The 22,468-nt window shown below is 38.9% G+C and overlaps 2 protein-coding genes across 4 annotated transcripts in view; one reads left to right on the forward strand and one right to left on the reverse strand.

Moving 5' to 3' along the window:
- CRB1 (crumbs cell polarity complex component 1) overlaps positions 1–10,778 on the forward strand; it is a 106,045-nt gene extending 95,267 nt beyond the window's left edge. The window contains exon 12 of one of the 3 annotated variants that reach the window (XM_039389776.1): positions 10,729–10,778. In XM_039389776.1, coding sequence (XP_039245710.1) covers positions 10,729–10,734 — 6 coding nt within the window. In that variant the 3' untranslated portion in view covers positions 10,735–10,778. Of the gene's footprint in view, positions 1–621; positions 5,411–10,728 lie in introns of those variants that run through there. The other 2 variants (XM_027713260.2, XM_027713259.2) reach the window with 2 other exon arrangements.
- A 1,586-nt stretch (positions 10,779–12,364) lies between these two features.
- DENND1B (DENN domain containing 1B) overlaps positions 12,365–22,468 on the reverse strand; it is a 157,656-nt gene continuing 147,552 nt past the window's right edge. Inside the window, exons 20-22 of the mRNA XM_027713318.2 lie at positions 22,213–22,292; positions 20,948–21,164; positions 12,365–19,771 (exon numbers count right to left, since the gene is read on the reverse strand). Coding sequence (XP_027569119.1) covers positions 19,220–19,771; positions 20,948–21,164; positions 22,213–22,292 — 849 coding nt within the window. The 3' untranslated portion in view covers positions 12,365–19,219. The remainder of the gene's footprint in view (positions 19,772–20,947; positions 21,165–22,212; positions 22,293–22,468) is intronic.

Below are 22,468 nucleotides of genomic sequence, written 5' to 3' on the forward strand. Positions count from 1 at the left end.
CTGTAGAAATAGTACATTTTACAAAAATATTTATGAAAGCAAATTTTCTACATATAATCTATATATATAAATATAAGTATATATAATCTATACATATAAGTGTGTGTGTATATATATATATGTTTGGGTTTTTTTCACATAAAATTGACTCCTCCAGCATGAGAAATACAAATGTGGCTGAATATATATCCAGTCAAATTAGCTCATGTTTAACTTGCAGTAGCAAAGACCAGCAAGAACATGTTCACAACCAAAACAGGAATAATGTATTATTATTTAAGTGAATAAACAAATAATTGCTGAATTACTACTATAGTCTGCAGACATATTAACTTACAAGTTACTTTCAAGGTAAGGAAGCTGTCAAAAGAAATGGGTCATTGCATGAAATTCATCCAGCTCTGCCTTGAATACTAAACATCCAGTACCACGTGTGTATCTTTCTGGAGCCCATAGAACAAAATCTGGAGGGGCTAATGCACTTCTCTACTGCTTCAGCAGTAGTTTCTCTGTGCAGAGCCCTGTCCATAGAATGTTTTTTCTTTTCCTTCCACGGTAGCTCAAGTGTGTCTCAGTATTCTCTTGATGGAAATTATATTGCAATTATTTCAATCCTTCCAGTTGACAACTGACTTGATCTCGAACATATTCACCTCCATTGGCTCAGTAACGCTGGCCTTGTTATTGATCCTCTTCTTGGCAGTTGTGGTTTCAGTCATCGCTGCCAATAAACGGGCGACTCAAGGGACCTACAGCCCCAGCCGGCAGGAAAAGGAGGGATCCCGGGTGGAGATGTGGAACATGGTGCAGCCACCGCCAATGGAAAGACTGATTTAGAAGACAGCAAAAGTGCTCCTCCATCCTGGAAGATGGCTGAAAGGGGACAGTGTACATATGTTAGATATAATAATTTTCATTTTGATATCAGGAATGCTCGTTATAAATATTACGATGACTTTGGGCTTTCAGTGTTTTCCTTTTAAGTTCAATAACACGAAAATTCTTTTAGCATTTAAGTGACCAACGACATTTATCATTGCTTTGGACCAACCCATCCAAGGACAATTTTTATTTGCACTAGCAGCTCCAGCCTTGATAATCAGCAGTAGGCATTACAGACAGTAATGGTTCCTGGGATACATGTAAGTGCCTGTCTTGGACACAACACGGATAACAGCTCCTCATCTGTGCTATTCTCTGACTGCCTAGGAATCGCTGCTGCAGAAGCTGATGCAGACAAATCAACCAAGCCTGTACAATAAAGACACTGTAATTCTGTTATCAAAGGGTTTAGTACTAGAGCCGTGTCTCAGCATATCTACTTTCATCTGTTAATCAGGGATTAAAAGGAAGCTGTGCGAAAACTCTCCAAAATAAATGCTTCAAATTTAATTTTCTTTCCTCCAGTTCTTTCACTTTATCTGCCATCCCTCCACCTTCTACAGAAACGAAGGTGAAATGAATTCCAGTTTCCACAAAAGCACATATTTCTCTGAGTATAAATGACTGTATCTTAAAAAATCCAGTGGGCACAACCCAACCTCTTAGGAACATGGAATCTAAACATCCTAAACAAATTGTGGACATCCACACTACTGCCTTTTTCCCATTACAATATTACCTGATGGTCCCTTTTAGAAAATTATTGCTTCTCACATTGCAAACATACACTGACTGCCGAAAAGCATGCTCAGAAACATTTCCCAAAGCTCATGGAAAAGAGCAGGAAAGAGACAGAAGCGGCCTACAGGTAAAACACTGGCTTGAAAATAATTACAACAAAGTTGGTGCCTCTCCTGATGCTCAGACTCCTCATATGATCATGGGAAAATAAATTTTTATGTCTCAATTTTCCTCTTTTAAAAGAGATAATCCCATTTAACTACCTCATAAACCTCAGCAGCACAAGGGTTGCTTTGTTGAAAAAGAAACAAACGCATAAAATGTAATGGAGAAGCTTGTAAGCTTGTAATGGGATAGACATTTACATAGATGTAATATAAATTACATTGACACAAAAGGTAATGAAATAGACATTTGATGCAAAGGAATCTTGTAATGAAATAGACATTTGAAAATGTAGGTTAATGGTTGGACTCAATGGTCTTAGAAGCATTTTCCAGCCTTAAAAACTGTACCAAAAATACGTGCCAAAACCACACCCAAGTTAAAGGGGTTTTTGGAATGTAGGGACAAATTTTAGCCATAACTCGTGCAGGTTATTTACAGATGTAGTCAAGAAATTAATGTATAAACATTGTTTCCACACAAACTGAACCCACAATAAAGAGGCGACAGAGTGGAAGGTCCATGATGGCATTTCCTTCTTCCTGCACTTCAGCTTATGTGTTCTCGCAGTTGCGAAACATCCCAGACAGACACATCAAACCCCAGATGATTATTCCAGGAGTTGCATAATAGAGTATGCACATTCAGTACCCAAGAATTTAACTCATCTTTTTAATTAATGATCAATTCATAATTAATTTTGAATGAGCCCCTTAAGGGATTACTGAAGATCAATGCCATTCACATTTATTTTTTTATTAGATGAATAGCAGTAACTATGATAGTAAGCACACTCAGGATTTTTTGCAGTCCTCACCAATATCTTTCAAAACAAGGGCCTACAGAAAATGCGAGTAGATGGTTGGATCCAAGCTGAGTTAGAAGTACAAAAAGTAGTCACAGCGAAAATGCACAACAGATTTATGCAATCGTCATTGTACAGCTGCAGTCTAAATTCAGAGAGTTCAAATGACAACTAAGAATAGAAAAATAAGTTACTAAAATTATGATAAGAGACAGCAGAAATTCAGGGTAGATTTTTTCAAAACATAGTTTCATGTAATTATGAATGCAGTAGATTTAATTGAAACTTTTGATTTAACCCAGCTTTTGCCCTATGAGACACTGAGGCATAATAAAGAATAACAAAGTTAGTTAGGTGTGATCATTTCTAGAAAGATACATAAACATTGGGAAAAAAGGATGAAATTAACTCAAAGAGTGTACAGTTTGAAGCAGAAGACACCAACTAAAAGAGAGAGCAAAGAACAGTGTGTGAGGATGAGAGACCACAAGCGAATCAGGAGTGATTACTGTGGACTCAAACACACAGCTTTTGCCTCACACAAAAAAGCTGTGAGAGACCCAAAGGCAAGGTCAACTCTGCCTAGAAAGTGGCCAAGTGGGCAGAGACACAGGAAGCTGTGACAACCTGAGGGCAAGCAGTGGGTGAGTAAAGAGGAGATGGGAAGCGCTTGGGGACAGCAAGCTCTGAACATCAGGGCAAATCTAGAATTAGGCACAAGCAGCAGAAGCAGCATTGAACTAGTAAATTGGATACAAAGACAATGCTTCCACACACCTGCTTTATGTTCTTGGTATTTTGGTCAATAAGCTTAAAGGAGAAATAGAATTGATAGAGATCTCAGGGAATAGCAGAGATGAAAAAAGAAAACCAGAAATTAAGCAATATCTGAAATAGCAGTAAAATGGTTATAATAAAGACGTGACTTTGAAGTTTGCCCTTCTTTGAACTGGATGACATCAACAGGTCCCTTCCAGGCTAAATTATTATATGATTCAAAGGAAAAGGACAAAAGAGAAAAGGCAGCTGAAGATGGAGGCAGTCTGAATGGAACTTGAAGGAAAGCATTATTCTTCACAGGGAAAGACAGAGCAAGAATAAGGGAGTAGATGGAGAGTAAATCTGCTCCTCTCAATGGTTTGACTTTCTGGATGAAGTTTTGGAGACAGTAGAAAAACACTCTGTACAGAGGTAGTAAAATACTCCAGGAAGTGTTGCTGCAGATAGAATCTATAGGGCTGAGCAAGATACCCAGGAGCGTGTACAGAGGAAGGAAAAGGCAGAGAAGATGAAAGCCTGAAGACTTTTTATACAGACCAAAGAGAGTTCTGGAGGAATGTGATCCTAGAGAATTAAAAAGACACCCATAAAAGCACAAAAAAGGGAAAAATCTCACAGTGAAATACGAGTGTGGTTTGTAGAAGGTAAGTCAAGGAGACAGAAGGCAGGGGGAAAACCTTTAAACTAAGATTAGAGTAAGTTGTGATTGCTGTCAGTCTCAGTGGAGAGGAAGCGATAAAAATATGAGTGGTGGAAATTCATAGAAAAATGAGAGAAGAAAAGGAAATCAAAGTGAATGGCACTTGAGGGAGGTGGAGGTAAACGCTGGATTGCAGCAAAGGTGAAGCTGGACTTGCACAGCAGTGAGACCACAGGAAGGGGAGGGAGGATGACGGTGAGTTAGGAATGAGAATTGCCTACCGAAGCAGATCTGTGTAAGATTACTTAGAGGGAGCATGTTTTATTTCAAATAGGGATTAAAATGTGAAATATTCAAAACTCTATTTATGATCTTATACGAAACAAACAGGAAAAGGCCCAGAAGGCAACAAACGTCAGTTCCGAATACACTTTCTGAAAAGCTGAATTAATGAAGCAACATCCAAAGGCAGCAGGGAGGTAGATGCTGCAGCTGGAAATGCTCAATGGCAGCCTGGAGAAGCACAAAAGTCCCAAAGCTGTCGCCACATGAACATGCTATAGCAACCATGAAATGCATGGTTAGGAAGACTGACCCTTCCGGGCCATATCTCAACCAGGGAACAACAGTTAAAACAGGTGAGAATACATTGTAGAGAATGTCTTATACCATCTTTGATGAAATTCAACCCACAGATTAAAACCAATATAGCAGATGTCAAACTATTTTCTGCTTCTTAGCCCAGGAGTATAATAAAATGTGTATAGAAGCACAGACATTCAGGGAGGAGCAATAACATCTAGGAGTTGTGGAGAGCATTTGTGCTGCTATAAGGAAAAAAATAGTGAAATTGGCTTCTGGTTCCCCCAAAAGCACTGATAATCTCCAATAATGTGGAGGTATCTCTATATAAAATATTTAAAATATTTCAAAATTACATTTGTTTAATCTACTTGACTCAAAAGCTTCAAGTTAAATAAATTATTCATTATCACTTGCAACTTATTGCTTAAAGAAAAAAATGCTCATTATACTCCCAAACTTTACACATTTAAACTTTCTCTTCGTGTCTAATAGCCTTACAAAGAAGACAGGGTGCTATGTTAGAGCACACAGTCTGCTCTGCACCAAACCCCTCAAGATACTCAGAAGCAGGGGAAGGATGAAACTTATCTCCCTTTCATGGTCCACTCCCTTTTCCCTTGGAAAAAGGTGGCAATCAGCCTGTGAAACAGTGAGCATTACCTTGCATTATGTGCCTTCACCATTTTATGTAAAGTTAACTGTTCCTTCTCTATATGTATATAGTATTTTTATAGTTTAGATGCTGTATTCGTATTACTATTTTGCTGTGTACAGGATCAAAATGACCAACAAATAAAGATTATATCAAGCCACATGCAGCCTGTGGTTTTTTTTTTGCTTTGTGGGATTATTTCATTATGCAATTACAAAGGAAATTATCCCTAGGCCAGAACAGTATTTACAGTGTAAAAAGTCAAATTTGCATTTGGGATCAAGTGATCAAGAAACATTTTCCATGCTTTGTGCTGTGGTCAGAGCTGCCAGCCTCAGCACTGCAATGTGCACCATCCACTGTCTACATCCACACTGACCATCTACTAAGATGGCACAAATCAATAGAGCTTCATGGAACTAATTTATACAAGCTGAGAAGCAGATGCTCTGTTTTTGAAATTACTGCTGTCTTTCCAACACTGTTGACACAGTGCAGGCAGAAAAATGGCGGAGCTGAAACAATTTTCTCCACTTAATACGTCCCATTTTTACGAGGGGTTTTCTGCTCACTTCAAAAGTGACTTTTCTCTGTCACTTTTCAATAAAGATCAACCACCTCAGACACCACGAGTCCTACTGCCCCAACGGCATCAGGTAGTTGCCACTGGAAGGGTCCCCTCAGACCAGTTCAGTTACCCTGGTGCTTGCAGTTGCATTGCAAGCTCCTCTGCAGCCTGGTTGCCGTGAACACAGCCCAGGACACTTCCAAGGAAGACACTGCCCTTCCCAAGCCTCCAAAATTCATGCCTCTTGGCCCTGGAGGAAGTGAGAAAGCATCTGGCCCATCAAGCTTTCAGGTCAATGAGAAGCTAAGCCATTGTCTACATCCGTAAGTCTGGCTAGTGACTATTGTTCAAACAGGTGCTAATTAATAATAAACATCACCTAAATTACAGTATTAAATAAAAAACATAGTAAACACAACTTTTTTAAATGGCCATAATACATGCAGTCCTGCAGCAGAAAGCTTGTGTCCAGATAAGAGACAGCAAAGTCTTTTTCCCAGGCCAAAATTTCTCTACTATGTTTTATTTAACATAAGCCCCAAGTCTCACTGAAGGACAACCCTTACATGTGTAATGTCACATAACATCAGGAATCACAGATCAGAGGACTTTGGCCAAGTTCCTTTTCCTGTGCTATTCAATCACCTCTCAGCTAAAGAAAACTGACACTTCTGAAAATAATTCAAAAAAAGAGCATCAGATTAGGCATTGTAACTCAATAAAGTTGAACAGCGAATAGCTGACAACACTAGAATTTTGCCTATTGCAAAATGTCACAGTTGAATGAATGGATGGGGCTTTCATGCCCCACTGAAGCATGCACAGGCTTCAAACTACTGGCATGTGTCAAGATGCAGCAAAACCTAACATTTATAAAAGATACATCTGGTGTGCATTTACTGGGAGCAGAGTGAGGTCTTGTTTAAATTGCACACATGAATCTAATGTGGAGAGCGGGTGATACCCTGTGCCTCACAGTAAAAGCATGTTTTAACCTAAACTCCTCCATCTATAATGCATGTCATGAGGTGTGAAGACCTCTTGCACAGTGAAAAGCCAGAGCATAAATTATGAATCAAGGCACAGGTGGAGTCCTGAAGGCCAGGCGGAGTTCTCAGTTCAGTGGTGATTTTTCTGGGTTTATGTTCTTTCAAATGATACTTATTAGACAAAAATGTATTGGAGATTTTATACTGCAGCCAATTAGAGCAACTTTATTGTATTCTGACTTTATTTCACAAAAGTTGCTTTTAATTGCTGTTTTTATCAGGTCATTATTTTTCTTTCCTCAAAATCATTTGACAAAGCAATTACATTCACCAGCAATTCACCTAACATTGTCAAACACCAGCAAGGCAGACATGTCCAAACCATGGCTTTAAATCATCTTTTTTGATCAGAGCAAAACTACACTGGCCTTCATCTGGTTCCACGCGCTTCATGGCACTGTTTGAAGCACGCCATTTTCCTCAGCTCAATATTGTGTGTGACCTTTCGGATTTCACCTGTAGTTCCAGCAAAAGTGCAATTTCCACTGGCATGTATTGTAATAACCAGCGCTGACAAAAATGTGTGTTTCCAATTTAAACCCACTTAGTTTCACTTGGCACCTGCGCTAAACCTGCTTGGCAGCAGAAATTCAGGAGGAGCGACAGCAGCAGAGCAGGCTCTGCCCAGCAACCCTAACTCGATGTGACCGCTCGGGCTGCCAGCCCTTGTCACCTGCAGGAGCAGCCCCTGCACTGCAGCATGTTTGCAATGCCCAAGCAGTCACAGTCCGAGGCAGCCTCAGGTTACGTGGCTGCTTTCTGTCCCACAAAATAAACAACTAAATGTCTTCCATGCAGCTAGCACAAGGCTAACAGAATTTCAGGTGTTGTTACCCTGAAGTGATTTCACAATCTTTAGGCAGACTAGAAAAGTGTGAGTCTGAAGGGAAGATGAGCGGAATGTTTCCATGTATTTTTCCTACGAGGGCAAAACAGCTTAAAGAAGTAAATGCAGTTTTAGCTGCTTCCAGCTGCCTCCTCAGTCTCTTCAAGCAGGGAGAGGATACCTACATAACAAGCTGTGGGCATCCAGAGTGATGGGGCATCCTGCCTGCACTGCAGCCACTTCAGCACCAGCCAGAAGCCCAGGCGTTACTTCAGAGGAAAAAGCACAAGGCTTTCCTCTCCAGCTGCCTGCAGCACCACTGTGGGAACACTGCTTCATGCTTTGGCTGCAATGACCAAGAAACATCCACAAAAGGAGAAACCTCGATCCCAGTGACAAAGCAGGAAAAAAAAAGCAAACCAGAAGACCATGCAGGTGCTCTGCTCTTCTCCCTCCGTCTCTGGCAATGCCTCCATGTGTCAGTGGCTGCAGTTCTTCAAGAGATTTAAATATTCCCTTGGGCATACCAATATGTCAAGTGTGGGTTGTTTAAAGCAAATCAGCAGGGTGACACTTTCCTTCTGAAGTGTATAAAACTGCAATGTCCAGTTGAACAAGCCCAGTGCCAAGCATTTTCTTTTAGAGGGATCTGTGGCAGGATCATAGACAACTGTGTTAAACCTGACTCCAGGGACAAGGAGGTTCCAGCAGGTTTTTGCATGAGAAATGACTTCAACGGAGAAGATGCAGATCTGCCTTTTGGGGTGGCCCAGTGCTGGCACAAGTGATTAAACCAGTCCCAGAGAAGATTATTCTAGTTCAAAACCATGGCTAACAGTGACCACTGGTCAGAAAAACATGTGCCTGCACTCAAGACCTGCACAGACTGGATTAGCCTGTTTGCCACTCAGTCCTGGGATATACTTCTTTTGTGTAGCCTGCCTGAGACATAGAAATCACTTCTCAATTTTTCTGACACTGGGGAGAAAAGAAGGGGAAAAAACCAATTACACAAGTACTGGTCTGTTGACATTTAAAATGAGACAATGACGAGTATAAAAAAAAAATCCTAGGCCAGCAACCCAAAGGACCAAAGACAAATCACAAAATAGGATGCAATTAATTAGGCTGAAATGCCAACAATGTTCAGTATATCGTTCAAAGTATCCGCAGTGTCAGACCGCTACCATGACCCGCAGTACGAATATGCCAAGGGGAAATGTAGAATAAGACTGAATCACATAAGTTAAATACAAATATTTTAAAATGACATTTTAATTTCTACCTCACCATTTTAACATTTTCCAAATCGTTAAATAAGCATGTCACCTATTCTCAGAGCAGGCCAAATGTCAGATGTTTGTATGTATTATTCAGCTGAACATTTTAGTACATAATCTTCCTCATTGCTAAACAGGTGGTATTATATTAACAGGTTATTTTCTTAAAAGGAACAGTGAACGGAAAACAGCTGATACTATGAAGTGGGGTATTACTGAAAGTGGAGCCAACGCTAGTGTGGAACTGAGCCGAAGTCTGCAGGCAGGACGGGGGGAGCAGGGAGCCCCAACTTTCTGCTGTATCTACGACTTCTAAAGCACATTTCAAGGCAGAGCCTCAGAATTCATCTACCACAATTTAAGTCACCAATGCTAAACCACTCTAAGAATACCTGGGCTCCAGAAGTTGACCTGCTCCAGATGAGCATCTCAAGGATAAAACCTGAAAGTCACAAGATGGTTTTTAATATTTGGCCTTTCAACAGTCTAGGCTGTGAAAAGCACCCTCTGCCCATCTTGAGCACAACAGAAATGCTGCTCCTCACCATTTAGGAACTATCTTAAGATAAACCAAATGAACTAATTTTGTACTAGGATAAAAAATACCCACCTTAAAAGTATATTAGTTGAGTTATTCATAGAGTTATATATACTTGAAAAACAAACTTGTGTAGGCAAATAAGCATTGTGTAAACTCTACATGGCAGAGTACACCTTTACTGTGTCTCATTCACGAAACTGAGTATTTTGCAGGACTTAACAATTAAAACCAGGTCACAGACCTAAAAGGAAAAGGCTTGAAACCAAGTTTAATAGATTCGTTGTAGGCCACCTTTCTTTTTCAGTATTGTATGTTGGGTTTTCTTGCTGTTTTGTTCCCCAAGTTTCAGTGGACCCAAAAATAAAAAACAAGTGGAGCAGTACACCATCAGGAGCCCAGCCCTTTGACTTTCAGGAAGAGTGTGAAACAGGCAGCCAAAGGAAGGAAATGATATACAGCCCATGGCATATTCCAAATGTGCTTCCCAAACTTTGCTTTTAGAACTAGTACTTGTTTATGTTTCACACAGAATTTCTAACAGGATTGACAGCCTCTGGGCTTTTGAAGTGCAAGAAGCTGTTAGCATTTTTTTCTGACTGATGAAAATCTGCAGACCGACTCGACTCTGCTTTATCTGAATACCAGCAAACACACAACAACACTCCAGGCATTGCTCAGATTTTTTTTGTTGTTGTTATTGCTTGTCACATCAAATAAAAATCTAAACCCATGAATTTGATAAAGTTACTTTTCATTTTGTGAACATGAGGTTAACACACAATGAGTTCTGGAAAGAAAATTAAATGTTTTGTCCATCATTCAGGTTCGGCTGCAGCTGCACTGCGTGAAAGTGTATTGCAAAAGCAATTCTCATCTCACTATTGAAGCACAACCAACCAAGAAGTTACTAATGAACAGGAGTGTTTCTGATTTTTCCCCCCAAACAAGTCCCCAATAAGACACTGCTTTGAGCTGCATTTTTCCCCCAAATGAGGGAAACAATGGAACTCTTAATACATCAGCCAGTTTTCATACACAGGGCGCTACCACATGGCTGGTACACCAAACTCCTCTGAAATAGTTTTTCACAAACACTTGGTATTGCTGTGTCAGCAGGAACAGAGTGCTGCTGCATCACCTGTGTGAAGTTTGCCAACTTAACATAGCCTATCTTCTTTTATTACCTCCTCTTCTTCAATCCTTTCTCATTCCAGATTTGAAAGAACTTACTGAACTGAAACATCCACAGAAGGCAAGCTGCAACCACTCTCAGTGCCCTGAGATAAAAAACTAAGGAAAGTAGGTAAACTTTACCTGAAAGACTTCATCTTCATACTTTGTCGCTCCTTCTGAAAAATTGCTTTTATAATGTCCTCCACTGACTCATAATTCGGACCTATGACAAAAAAGTTTACTTCCACAGCTATCATTTCAATAGCTGAATAAATGTGGACATATCTACTGGAAAAACAAAGAAATGACTGCAAGATCATTTCAGCTGGTATCACTCTACTGGCTGCAGTAAGCTAGCACAAATCTAATGGCAACTGTTAAAATCACATCCACACTGTTTTGTATCAAGATAATTTGTAATTTTTTCATCAGTTGTGGACTGACCACTAAAATATTGAAACCACAGTCTCTATGGTTTGTCCGCATAAGATATCAAAAAGTTTTTAATTTAGAAGAGTAAATAACAGATCAGATTATACTGCATAGACATTTAAGGGAAAATTCTAGTTGAGTTACAGTCATACACTCACATAAAATAAATCAGTGAAGCAACTACATTAAAAAGCTAAGCCACATCTGATAACATATTCATGATGTGTTATTGTGTTGTGTTGCAGTGCATTTTCGGGGCAAGGTTTTAGTCCCAGAGGGGCCACAGGGGTGGCTCCTGTGAGAAGCTGCCAGAAGCTTCCTCCATATGTGACGGAGCCAATGCCATTCAGCTCCAAGACAGATCCACTGCTGGCCAAGGCCAAGCCCAGCAGTGACAGCCATAGCACCTCTGGGATAACCTAGTTTAGAGGGGAAAAATCCCTGTGCAATTGCAACCAAGACAAAGGAGTGAGACTATGTGAGGAACATCCCTGCAGACACCAAGGTCTATAAGGAAGGAGGGGCAGGAGGTGCTCCAGGCACCAGGGCACAGATTCCTCTGCAGCCCGTGGTGCAGACCATGGTGAGGCAGCCGTGCCCCTGCAGCCCATGGGGGTCCATGGGGAAACAGAGATCCACCTGCAGCCCACAGAGGACCCCATGCTGGAACAGAGGAAGAGTGTGAGGAGTCCTCCCCACTGAGGTGGAAGGAGCAGCAGAGACCAGCCAGGGTCAACCCACCACTTACGTGTTATTTAGCCCACCTAAGTTACAAATAAAATCTATCCCCATTGTATTCCTGTTCTCCACAAAGCCAAGAGGTGCTTTCTCCATCAGCCTCTCTCCACCGGGAGGAAGGAGGGGGATAAAAGCAGGTCTGCATGTAATTTCTCCTTAATATGTCAATTTATTAATCTATTAAACAAAATAATATACCTACATTTTTGGCAATAACTTAAAGATCTAGAGACCAAGAAAAGTTGTTAAACAAAAAGCTAAGGTTTAGCTAAGGATTTTAAAAGATGCAAAATACCACTGGAATTTCAGTGGACATCAACATTTAACTTTTGCACTAATTAATTAATCAATTGCAATCAAGAAAACACATTCTGCTTTCTCTATATTTGAGAAACTGAAATAATCATTCAACAGAGAAAAACTTCCAACATAATACAGTATCATTTTAACCTTTATGCCTGATAAGCATGAAAACCCATCAAACAAGAACCTGCATCACCCAAAGAATTTTGATATTGTTAAATTTTATTTTATAGTACAGTGTTGGGCACTTTATGGTAATGTGGAGTTCACCAAAAACTTCTACTGACATCACAAACTTTGGAAGGAAAAAGAAAAAACAAACCACACCACACATCACAGCTCATTTACTACATCTAGACAGTGCACTACTAATAGTAGTCAAGGTCTGAAATACAGTTCTCGAGATGACTTTGAACAGTAGTCCAGAAGGTGCAAAAGCATGGAGTAAATTCTTAGATTTGGCTCTAATTTTGTAAAAAAGGTCAGTAACTAACTAAATTTTTAAAACTGTTAGGAGAATGCTGGTTGTTTGGTGTGTGGGTTTTTTTTTTAATCTCTAAATTAAAACTGTCAATAAAATTTCAATGTGTCCTGTACTTTATGCCTCTCCTACAAGTATTAAAGACTCACAACAGGGGCATTGTCAGGAACGGTTTTCAAAGGTCACCAAATAAATGTTCTGAAAAAGAAAACCTTATCAGGATATATAATGTTGCTTTGTTCCATGTTGAGGCATTTCTCATCATATCTGACACAGATTTAGAAGTAACTAACACAAACTGTCAGTTTGCCAAACATGTAAGCATTTTAAATTGCTCTTCCTCCTCAAAAATCATGAAGTAACAGACGTGATGTGCTTGTGTGCAAGCTGCACCAAGACTAAGTTCTTCCACAGTGCTTTATTGCCTCATTCAAGTATATTAATTTAAAGAAGTTCTTAAGGGAAAACCAAAGGCTAAAAGAAAATGTACATCAATATGCAAAGAAATTAATTTACAAAAAATTAAAAGGATACTGGCAACATTAGTAAATATTTTAAGTAATGACTTATGATAATTAGGGATGTCACAAACCAAATTCTTGTGGTCATCAGCATGAAGTCTCACCTCATTGCTGGTCCTGGAAAGCAATGCTTAACTCCTCAACTTTTTATCTGTGATAAACAAGTGATCAAATGATAAACTAAACATCATAAATTCTGATATTTAACCCCATTTCAATTTAACCAGGTTATAGTTTTAAGAATTGCCTGGAACTAATGGTATGTGAACATTGGCTTAGGTCTTATTATTTCTACAGAATGTGACATCCATAATCACTCCCAGTCATTGGAAATATACATTTGCCTTATTAGAATATACTTCTTCATGTTCTTATCATACAACCATTTTTCAAAGCTACATGTAATTTTACACATTTCTGAAAAATACCATTTCAAGGATCTGCTTAAAAGCAGATGTGCACTATTAAATCACTTTGAAATAAGGAGAAATATTGCACAAAATTCACTGAAGATTTGAAAGTCAACACACTCCTCCCCTCCCCCCGCACAACCAAGTAGCTCCCTTATTTTTAACAGAAACAGAAAGTTAATTCACATAGAATCATAATAAATGTCAACATACTTGAACTCAACTTATTTTTCAAATGCTAATACTGTTATTGGATTCTAAATACAAGTGTTGTTAGTATTGACCTAAGTAATAGTACAATTTTATTTGAGTACCCTTTACTACAGTAAACCTTGGAGTAACTTCCAACTGTGTTACCTACTTCATACTCCAACCCAGCAGAAAATGGCAACCGCCCTGCCAACCTCATGGATGGTGGATGGCCCTCTAGACTGAGGTGGCTTTGGATTCATCAGGCAATTCTACTTAGAAGCTTTCAGAAAGACCTGTCAAGTACTTTCAACTGGCCACTCGCTAAAACTGTGAAACAGGTATTACAAAGCAAATCAAGGAAGGTTTTGCACAAACAAACCAAATCATCCCTTTCCATTCCTTTATTTTCAACACCCTGAAGAACATGGATTCTAGGCCAGCTGTGGTCCACACTCTTGGGGTGAAGATGAGGACATGTTCTAGTCAGCTCAGGCTCTGCTAACAAGTAAACAGCAATTGGCTACAACATACACACCTAATAGCAGCAAAGAAGTTACTGAAGACAAGTCACATCACCATTCATACTGGTTTTGCTGGTGCATTTATTTCTGCATTCATTCTCCAAAGATTTACTGCAATACCATGGGAACAAACAGCCCTCACCATCCTGAGCTTTGCAATAAGGAAGTTGCTTGCCTCAGGCATTATTTTTTAGCCACGCTTGTTTAGCTCGAAATTTCAGGCTGTTGGGAACACACCGGCTGGAGTCTCACAGCACCTGGTGTGAGGGTGCTGACAAGGGAGAAATAAAGACCACCCTTGACTTCTCCCTGCAGAGTCAGGGAGGTCCATGGTTAGGGGCTCCTTTCTGCAGGACAGGGTACAGTCAGTATTACACAGGAGGGTATTTGCAAAAGGGCCTCGTGCTGGCACTTGGATTATTGCATGAAATATTTCTTTAATTACTTTACATGCATAGAGAAAACTTTAGATGCTCCTAGCAATTCCATTAGACAGCTGCACCAACAAAAGATTGTTCTGTAGGACTGAATATGATTGACTGTAGGTGGATAAACAGAAGCTGTTTTAAAAACCTGGCTTAACTGTTCTTCTGCCTAGACTTTACATTGGTTACAAGAACACAAGGTTGTAAACTAGCTCATCCTAAAACCTCAAAAGACATCTAAAACAGATTTTTGAGGTCTAAAACACTCTTCTAATAGATTGGGTGGGATTTTCAGAAGCACCCAGCATTTGTCTAAAACTCTGCCTGAAGTCTGTGTTACAATGCCTGAGAGGGGACTTCAGCCAGTGCTGAGAGTTCCTGATGATCCCACCCCAACAGCAGCAGCACCACTGAAATGCTAAATGACAGTGAAGGCTTCAGTCAACAAGTTCTATGACAACTCCTACAACTACATTTTTTCTTCAGAACAAGTCTATTTTTCAGAACTACATGATGCTCAAATATGTGAGATGGAAGAGCAAACCACTGCCTATTCTACACAGACTGCCCTCTGCATGCATAGAGGGTGGGTAGGGATCACCTCTGCATCCACAGTGCTGTCCTTCCCTGAATATCTGCACTGTGTTCCACGTCACATCTCTCTATTCACATGAATGGGAAGGCTTTGACTGTGACAACACATTATCCATCCTCCTGCAAATCCCACAGGGGATTAATTCCATAGGCAATATTACTTTTGCCTATATGTCTGGGCTGGAATCACACTGAGCTAGAACTGAAATCTGGATTTCTTCAAAGTTACTATCCCTCCTGTGGACTCCCAAGGCTTTTCTTCACCACACCCCACTGGAACAACCCAGGAATCCCTTTCTTCTTCTACTGCCCTTACTTTTTCCTCCCAAACCAGATGAGTGATACGGCTCATTTTAGGCAGACATCTATGCAAAACAAACTCAAAAATATTCATTTCAAGTCCTAGTTTGACTTTCTACATCAGAAATTTGTTCCTATGTGAAAGTAACAGCTTATCAAATGACCTGGTATCTCCCTGAAACAGGAGGAATGGGAAGATTTTTGAGATCCTGAAGAAAAGAGATGCCTCTGAAGAAGACCACAGGAGCTCTGACTGAGCAGAATTCAGTTCTCACCAGCAGCTGGTGATGAATGTTGATGATTTTCAAAGACACTGGAAGGATTTCCACAAATAAAAAGCATACAAGTATAAACTTGCCAAAAGTACTGGACCTGGACAATTTATCTTGATATAGAACCCAATGTGGTAATAAAAATACAGTATATGTAGCCAATAAACAGTTTTATATTATCACAAGGACAGAGAACAAGAATGTTGAACCAGAAATATCAGTTTGGACTCTTATGTATTTGGTAACTGGTAATTCTATTTAAATAAGGCACAAATATTAGCCTTTTTAAAAGATCACTGATAGTAAGTGGAAAAGATTCTGTATATTACAGAGTAAAAAATGTACCTACAGTTAAAATCAACATACATATAAAACTAAGTTATTTCTGAACCCATAACAAGGTTCAAAACCAAAAAAGACATACTATTTAACAATTGTAAACACACTATGGGTTTTGTAAATAGTAAGGAAACAATGTAGCATAAGCACAGAACCATTTTGACTGAAATAAAAATAATTCTAAGTTGAATTTTACCTTCCATCTTTTGTTTCATCTGTTTACCTCTTTTCAGCCTGCATTTTCACTCAATGTAACAGTGAATTACTGCTACAATGCCCTAATTTTGAAAGATTCCACTATCAAACTTTCAATTTTATGATCTTTATAACAACTGTAAGAGTATTGGCAGCCTCACATGGCTTCCATATTTATTCCACAAATCTAAGAATAGGACAATCTATGTGATTATTTGTTCAGTGCCTAACCCTATGGAAAGCCAGTAAGATTTATGCCTCTACCAGAGTGTCATTTTTTAAAACCACTTTCTGGCAGTATTCCTGGACTTAGGTGTTTGATGGTTTTGAAAGTAATGATGGCCATAATTTCTGATTTTTTTCACTATTTTCATCCTAAAGAGATTAATACTGTTTATTATCTTTAATAAATGAAGAAAATAAAACAACTTAGATGGAACCAGGGACAGAAACATCGTATCAGATGCAAAGGAGAACAAAAGGTAAATCTTGAAATTCTCATCTACAAAACACCAAGGACATGAATGAGAACAAGTGAGAAGCATTACAAGAACAAAAATCTTTGTGTTGCCTGTCTCCTCTTAGACCCAACTGCAGCACTATGTTTGGGCAATATTTAGTACCAGTAAAGGAGAAGAATGCCTTCTACCAAGTCATTAATAACAGCTCTAAACAAGGATGCTCTGCAGCTCTGTCATCTGAACAGCACTGGAGACACCTGGTCTGACCCACCTGGAAAGCTTGAAGATTTTAATTATTTTTTATGATACTTTCAATTTTTAATAGTGCAAAATATTTTGCCAAATAACATTTGTTGATATTAAAAAAATACACAACATACTATGTTGATACATAAGAGGAAACCAAAGTATAAACAAATACTTTGGAGTACAGACCTCTGGATGTACAACTTCTAACTCTGGAATCCTGAGATTCTCCAGCAATGTAGATTGCAAATGCTCTCTGGAATGTTCATGTTCTAAACAGAAACAGGTATTTCTGTAAGACTTGCACTTTTACAACCTTTTAGCTTTGTTGCACTGATTAAAAAACTAATTCTGGAGGCTCATCCTCAGTGTAAGTACTGGCCCAGACCTTCTCTTTCTGGAACAATCTGAAACTTATGCACTAACAACTCCCAGGTCTCACTCTACTGCGTCTTTGGTGGAGTTTCAAACGCTGACTCTGTAACAATGCGCAGCAATTCCCTCAGGTCAGCTGCCTTGTAATAAAGCAGCCAAAAAACCCTTTCCATTTGTGCTAGCTTGAAGGAAAATTAATTAATAAATCTCAATGAGGCAACTGATATTAAACTTTGCTACAAAATACTATGAAGGTACTAAAGCACAATCTGATTCAAATACTGACCCCATGAACACGCTCACTCAGGCCTACGCTGAGATTAAGACAAATCGCTCGTGTCAAAGATGGAACAAAAGAAAAAAGGTTTCTAACTTAACTTAGAAGAGCAGGAGAACATTCTTCTCAGGCAGAGTTCATTTTATACCCGTGTACTGCTTCTAACAACTGCACCACAAATATCCTTCAAGGCTGACAATAATAATCTGCTGAAGCTGATCTAATGGCTTCTCTATCCTGAGCCAGTGTGGAGGCCAAGGTATGTATGGTGAGGTGGAAAAAGAAAAGAGAAATAAAACTAAAAAAAAAAAAAAAATAAAAGAGCTGCTCCATACAAAATCAAAAATTTTCACTTTTAGTATCCAAATATTCCCCAGGAACACTGCCAGAAGAAGCAAAAATTCTTGTTCTAAATACAACATACATCAAGTCCATTTATTCTCCTTCACTTAATTTAGAAAGAGATTTTTGGTTGTTCAACTTGTCTAAAATGAGAGTTGGATATATGCAGAATCAAACTGAATCTGTAATTTTAGTTTTCTAGTGTTACAAATTAGGCACAAATCAGTTTTCCAACTACTAAACTGTAGAAAATAAAATATAATAGAAATCTATCAGTTCCACTTACACTTTCCTTTCTGAAATTTTTAGGTGAAATAGTCTACCTAGGGAAACCAGATAATATGTCTTTAAAGTGTCTTAGTTGTAAACAGAAGTTGATAAATGTCACATTATAATTCAGCGCTTCATGTACTTTATAAAAGAGAGAAAACCATGCGCTACCTTTTTGAAGTCTGGAAGACAGAGCCACAGTTTTAGTTTGGAGTAAGTTCCAAGTTATATTCACCAGAAATTCCTTATTCTAAAAAAAGTCTCCTTCCCCCCCACCTTTGCTGAAGCAAATTCCTGCCATGGAAAATCATTATTGCTGTTTTGTAGATTCGCATTCACCTTCTAAGATAGTTAAACCTCTTCCCAAAAGATTAAGGCAATTATTATGCATTACAAATATTAACATTTGTACATTTCAGACAAATCAGATGGCTTGGTTCATTTCATGCTTACTGGGATTAACAGAGTACCTTCAAAACCTGGTTACCTGTTAGGCGACACTTTTACTGCTGCTTAGAGGAAGCAAATGCTAGAAAGCACCATACACTTGCTGTATTTTTAACACAGAGACTAACTAGTACCTGATTTAAGAGTGCATTCATATATTTAGTTTCATTTTTTGGACCTAACTAGAGCCAACAAATGAACTGAGTAAACGTAGAAGCAGATGTCCCAATGGCAGAAAATGCATACTCAACTGAAGAGAATTATTTTCATAACTTAGATCTCTTATTCCTTTTTCATCTTTTGGTTATCATGTTATATGGAGTTATATGGAGTCCTGAGTAGTCTCCCTTTAACTTCTAATGGGAGTCAAGTTTCTCTTCTCATAGTTCTCTTACGTTTTATTTCCACTGCTACTGCTGGATAAGCTATCCTTTGAAATATTTAAACCATAGTGAAAAGCAGAACTCAGTTTACATAATGACACCACTTCTTGAAGAAGACCACCCTCTTCTGGACTTTCATCTCCTTCCTTGCCATCTTTCTCCCAAGGGACCAGAATGGATGGATGTTGAGCAAGACTTCCTGGGAGCTGATCTTCTGAGGTATTGCTTAGTGTTTCGTTCTGCTTTGCATGCTTACAGGAAGAATAGCCTGCTTTGAAACTTTCTAGGGAAGTAAACTGAGCACTTGGTCGTACTGGAGATGGGGATGTCATACTAGCGGTGTCCATCCTGTCAGTAATAAGGGTTTTGTCACTCTTTTCTTCTTCCAGCCTTGTGAGAGATTCTCTCAGGCCACCAGAAGAAACTTGCTTCCTTGGTGATGGAGGGAGTTGCTTCCCATGGAGGACACTGTCATCCTGGCCAAGGTTCCACTCCGCTTGATCATTAGCACTGCTGCAGAGCAGGGTAAGGTTGCTCTCACTAGGTGCATTTGACTTGTTCTGAAAGAAAAAACATTTTTATAGTTAATGTAGAGACAAAAAATATCTCTACACTGGTGTTTCTGAAACAAAAGTACTGTAAGGGATATTATGTGTTCCTAAACCATGGATCTCCTTTGGGTTTCAGTGTCACAAAACAACAATCCCAGACACAATGTGAGAACAAGTGTTTTTACACTTCCTCACCTCATTGTCTCTTATCCTAATGATCACCTTTGGTACAGAGGAAGGATTTCTGTCTCCCTTGGCACAAGAAGTTTTGACTGAATAAAGACATACTTTTCTGGTTTGTACCCATAATATTAGAGGGTGGGGGACTAAAACTAAAACCAGATGGCATTTCCTCTTTGCTTCAGTAATTAATTATACCAACTTTCAATATTAACGTTTTTTGGCCAAACAAAAATGGGCATTTTATTAATCTAACCCCTGTGTGACACTCATAATATAACATCTTACAAGCTTTATAAGCATTTGCATCAGTATTTGCTGCTCCAGTAACAAATCCTCTACTATAGGATCCCTTTCAGCAAAAGTAAATGTTGGGACAGCTGATATGCACTGGAATTCAAAAACACTAATATTGTTTTGGCTAATATCACAGCAGTGACTCGGTGAGGGTTTTAAAATTGTAGGTAAGCAGTTTGTTTACACTAAAGGACCTATGCAACCCTACCCAAAAAAGCAACAAAGAGTCCTCTTAGAAAGCTCTGCAGTGCTATTCTAGCAGTGGTTTGGGTGCAATTGCCAGATAGATCCCATGACTTAAATCAAGATGGAAACATCACCATATCACTACACCTAGTTAAAGGTTGTGAAGTGAAAATGGAAATAGCTTCTAAACTGCACAAAAAGAAGACTAAATCCTTCTCCAGGCATATCAGATTGAACAGGTAAATGTAATACTAAACTATTTAAGTAAATTATTATACAATTCACTGGTACATCATTCCAAGATGACCTAGTAAACTGGACAAAGGTGTAACCAATTTCTTGGCTGGTGAAAAACTATCATGCAGTGACCAGCAGGAGTGTACTGTTACATAGCCCTAAGACACACTAGCAATTCTAAGGACTATGCTGCTGTGTCTGAACTGCATGTTGTTGATTCCACAAGTGCAGTATTCCACTATAAATGGACTTGGGTTATTTTTCAAATGAAAGCAGAAGACTAACCGCAGTCTTGTAATCAATGTCATCCATTGACCTAAAGAAATCCAGGCTCTTTGCTCCTGAGAGTTTTCCTTGATCTGAACTGTGTGTGCTCAGTGTGTCCAGGATCTCCCCAAGCAAGTCCATTTCTCCTTGATGTTGAGGAATTATTCCTGTTTCACCAGAACCATCACTATCATAAAAGTAAGCAGAAGCTTCTTCGCTGTCTTCTGATGATAACCTGAAAACAAAAACTTTTTTATCAGATAGGAACCTAAAAGTAATTTTATTATGGCCACATCTGAAAGGAGAATGCATTTCAAGACTTTTGAAAGGGAACAATAACCTGGAATTTCTTCCTACTCAAGGATTTTGCTAAACATAGCTGTATGGTATCAATGGAGATGCACTCACCATTAGCTGTCTCCTGGCCTAACCACACACTTTGTTCTAGTGGAAAGACTCTCATACTGAAACCCTTCTTCTATACACAAGACCAGACTTACTGGAGTCCTGCCTATCTGCACTGAGAATTGGTGCTTTTGTCTCCTAAATTCTCTCTTGCTCATTGTAAGACCGTTACCTCAGACCCCTATTCTACCACAGTCTTTTCCTATCTCTGTCTATCCAGAATACTGCTACAAGGGGTATTTCCCATGGCTCACTGTTTTGATTATATCCTTTTAATACTTCAGTAGTTCCCTCTTCTCTACTACATCACAGCTCAAGTTGCTTGATTTTGCTTTCAGCATCCTTTCTGGTTTATATCAAAATCTATCTGGTTCGTTATCCAAAATCAACTCATGAACTCAGGAAATGCCTCAGTGCAGCCTAAGTTTCAATTTATGATTTTTTTCCAGTTCTCACATAGGAAGAGCTTGATATAAAACTCACAAGGCATTATTTTTCTTTCAGACCCTTCAAAAAAGTTCTCATTGTCATAACCACAACACAAGCCTTAAAGAACAGATTAGCTGAGGTTACTGCCCACCATGTTTAAGAATATTATTTCACTTGTTTTTTGTGTATGTAGTCTTTTTATCTGGAGTCTATGAAGACTGCAGATTACAACAAGCTCTTCTAGACACTAGAAATAATGAAAATACATTAATAACCTGTCCCTGTTTTTAAAGCAGATTTAAATCCTAAACTACTTGACATCATCTAGATCAAAAATAAAACTAGCAGCCTGGATAGGAGCAAAATGTGTCACTTGAACTTGACTTTGCTGAATAATACTGGTTACGCTCTCTCCTATACGTACATACACATTTAAACAGGCTTCTTACTTGCTCGTTCTCTCCATTTCATCATCATCATCTTCATCCAAGGTAAAATCCTGGTTACTGAGATGCTGGTTGAAACGAGTCTGGAGGACAAAAAATTAGCATTATAATTTTGTTTGTTTTTTTTCTATTTCAGCATGACTTATTTGGAGACTAGCTGCCACTTTACTTGTTAAGACTTCCTGAGCACTTGATGAGTAAAACCCCATATTGATCAAGTCTTGTAAAGATTGTTAAAGGGGATGTGAAGTCCTCTCGC

This window comes from Pipra filicauda, unplaced genomic scaffold (assembly GCF_003945595.2).
Source record: "Pipra filicauda isolate LSUMZ 115617 unplaced genomic scaffold, ASM394559v2 scaffold76_size2844353_pilon, whole genome shotgun sequence".
Taxonomy (NCBI): Eukaryota; Metazoa; Chordata; class Aves; order Passeriformes; family Pipridae; genus Pipra; species Pipra filicauda.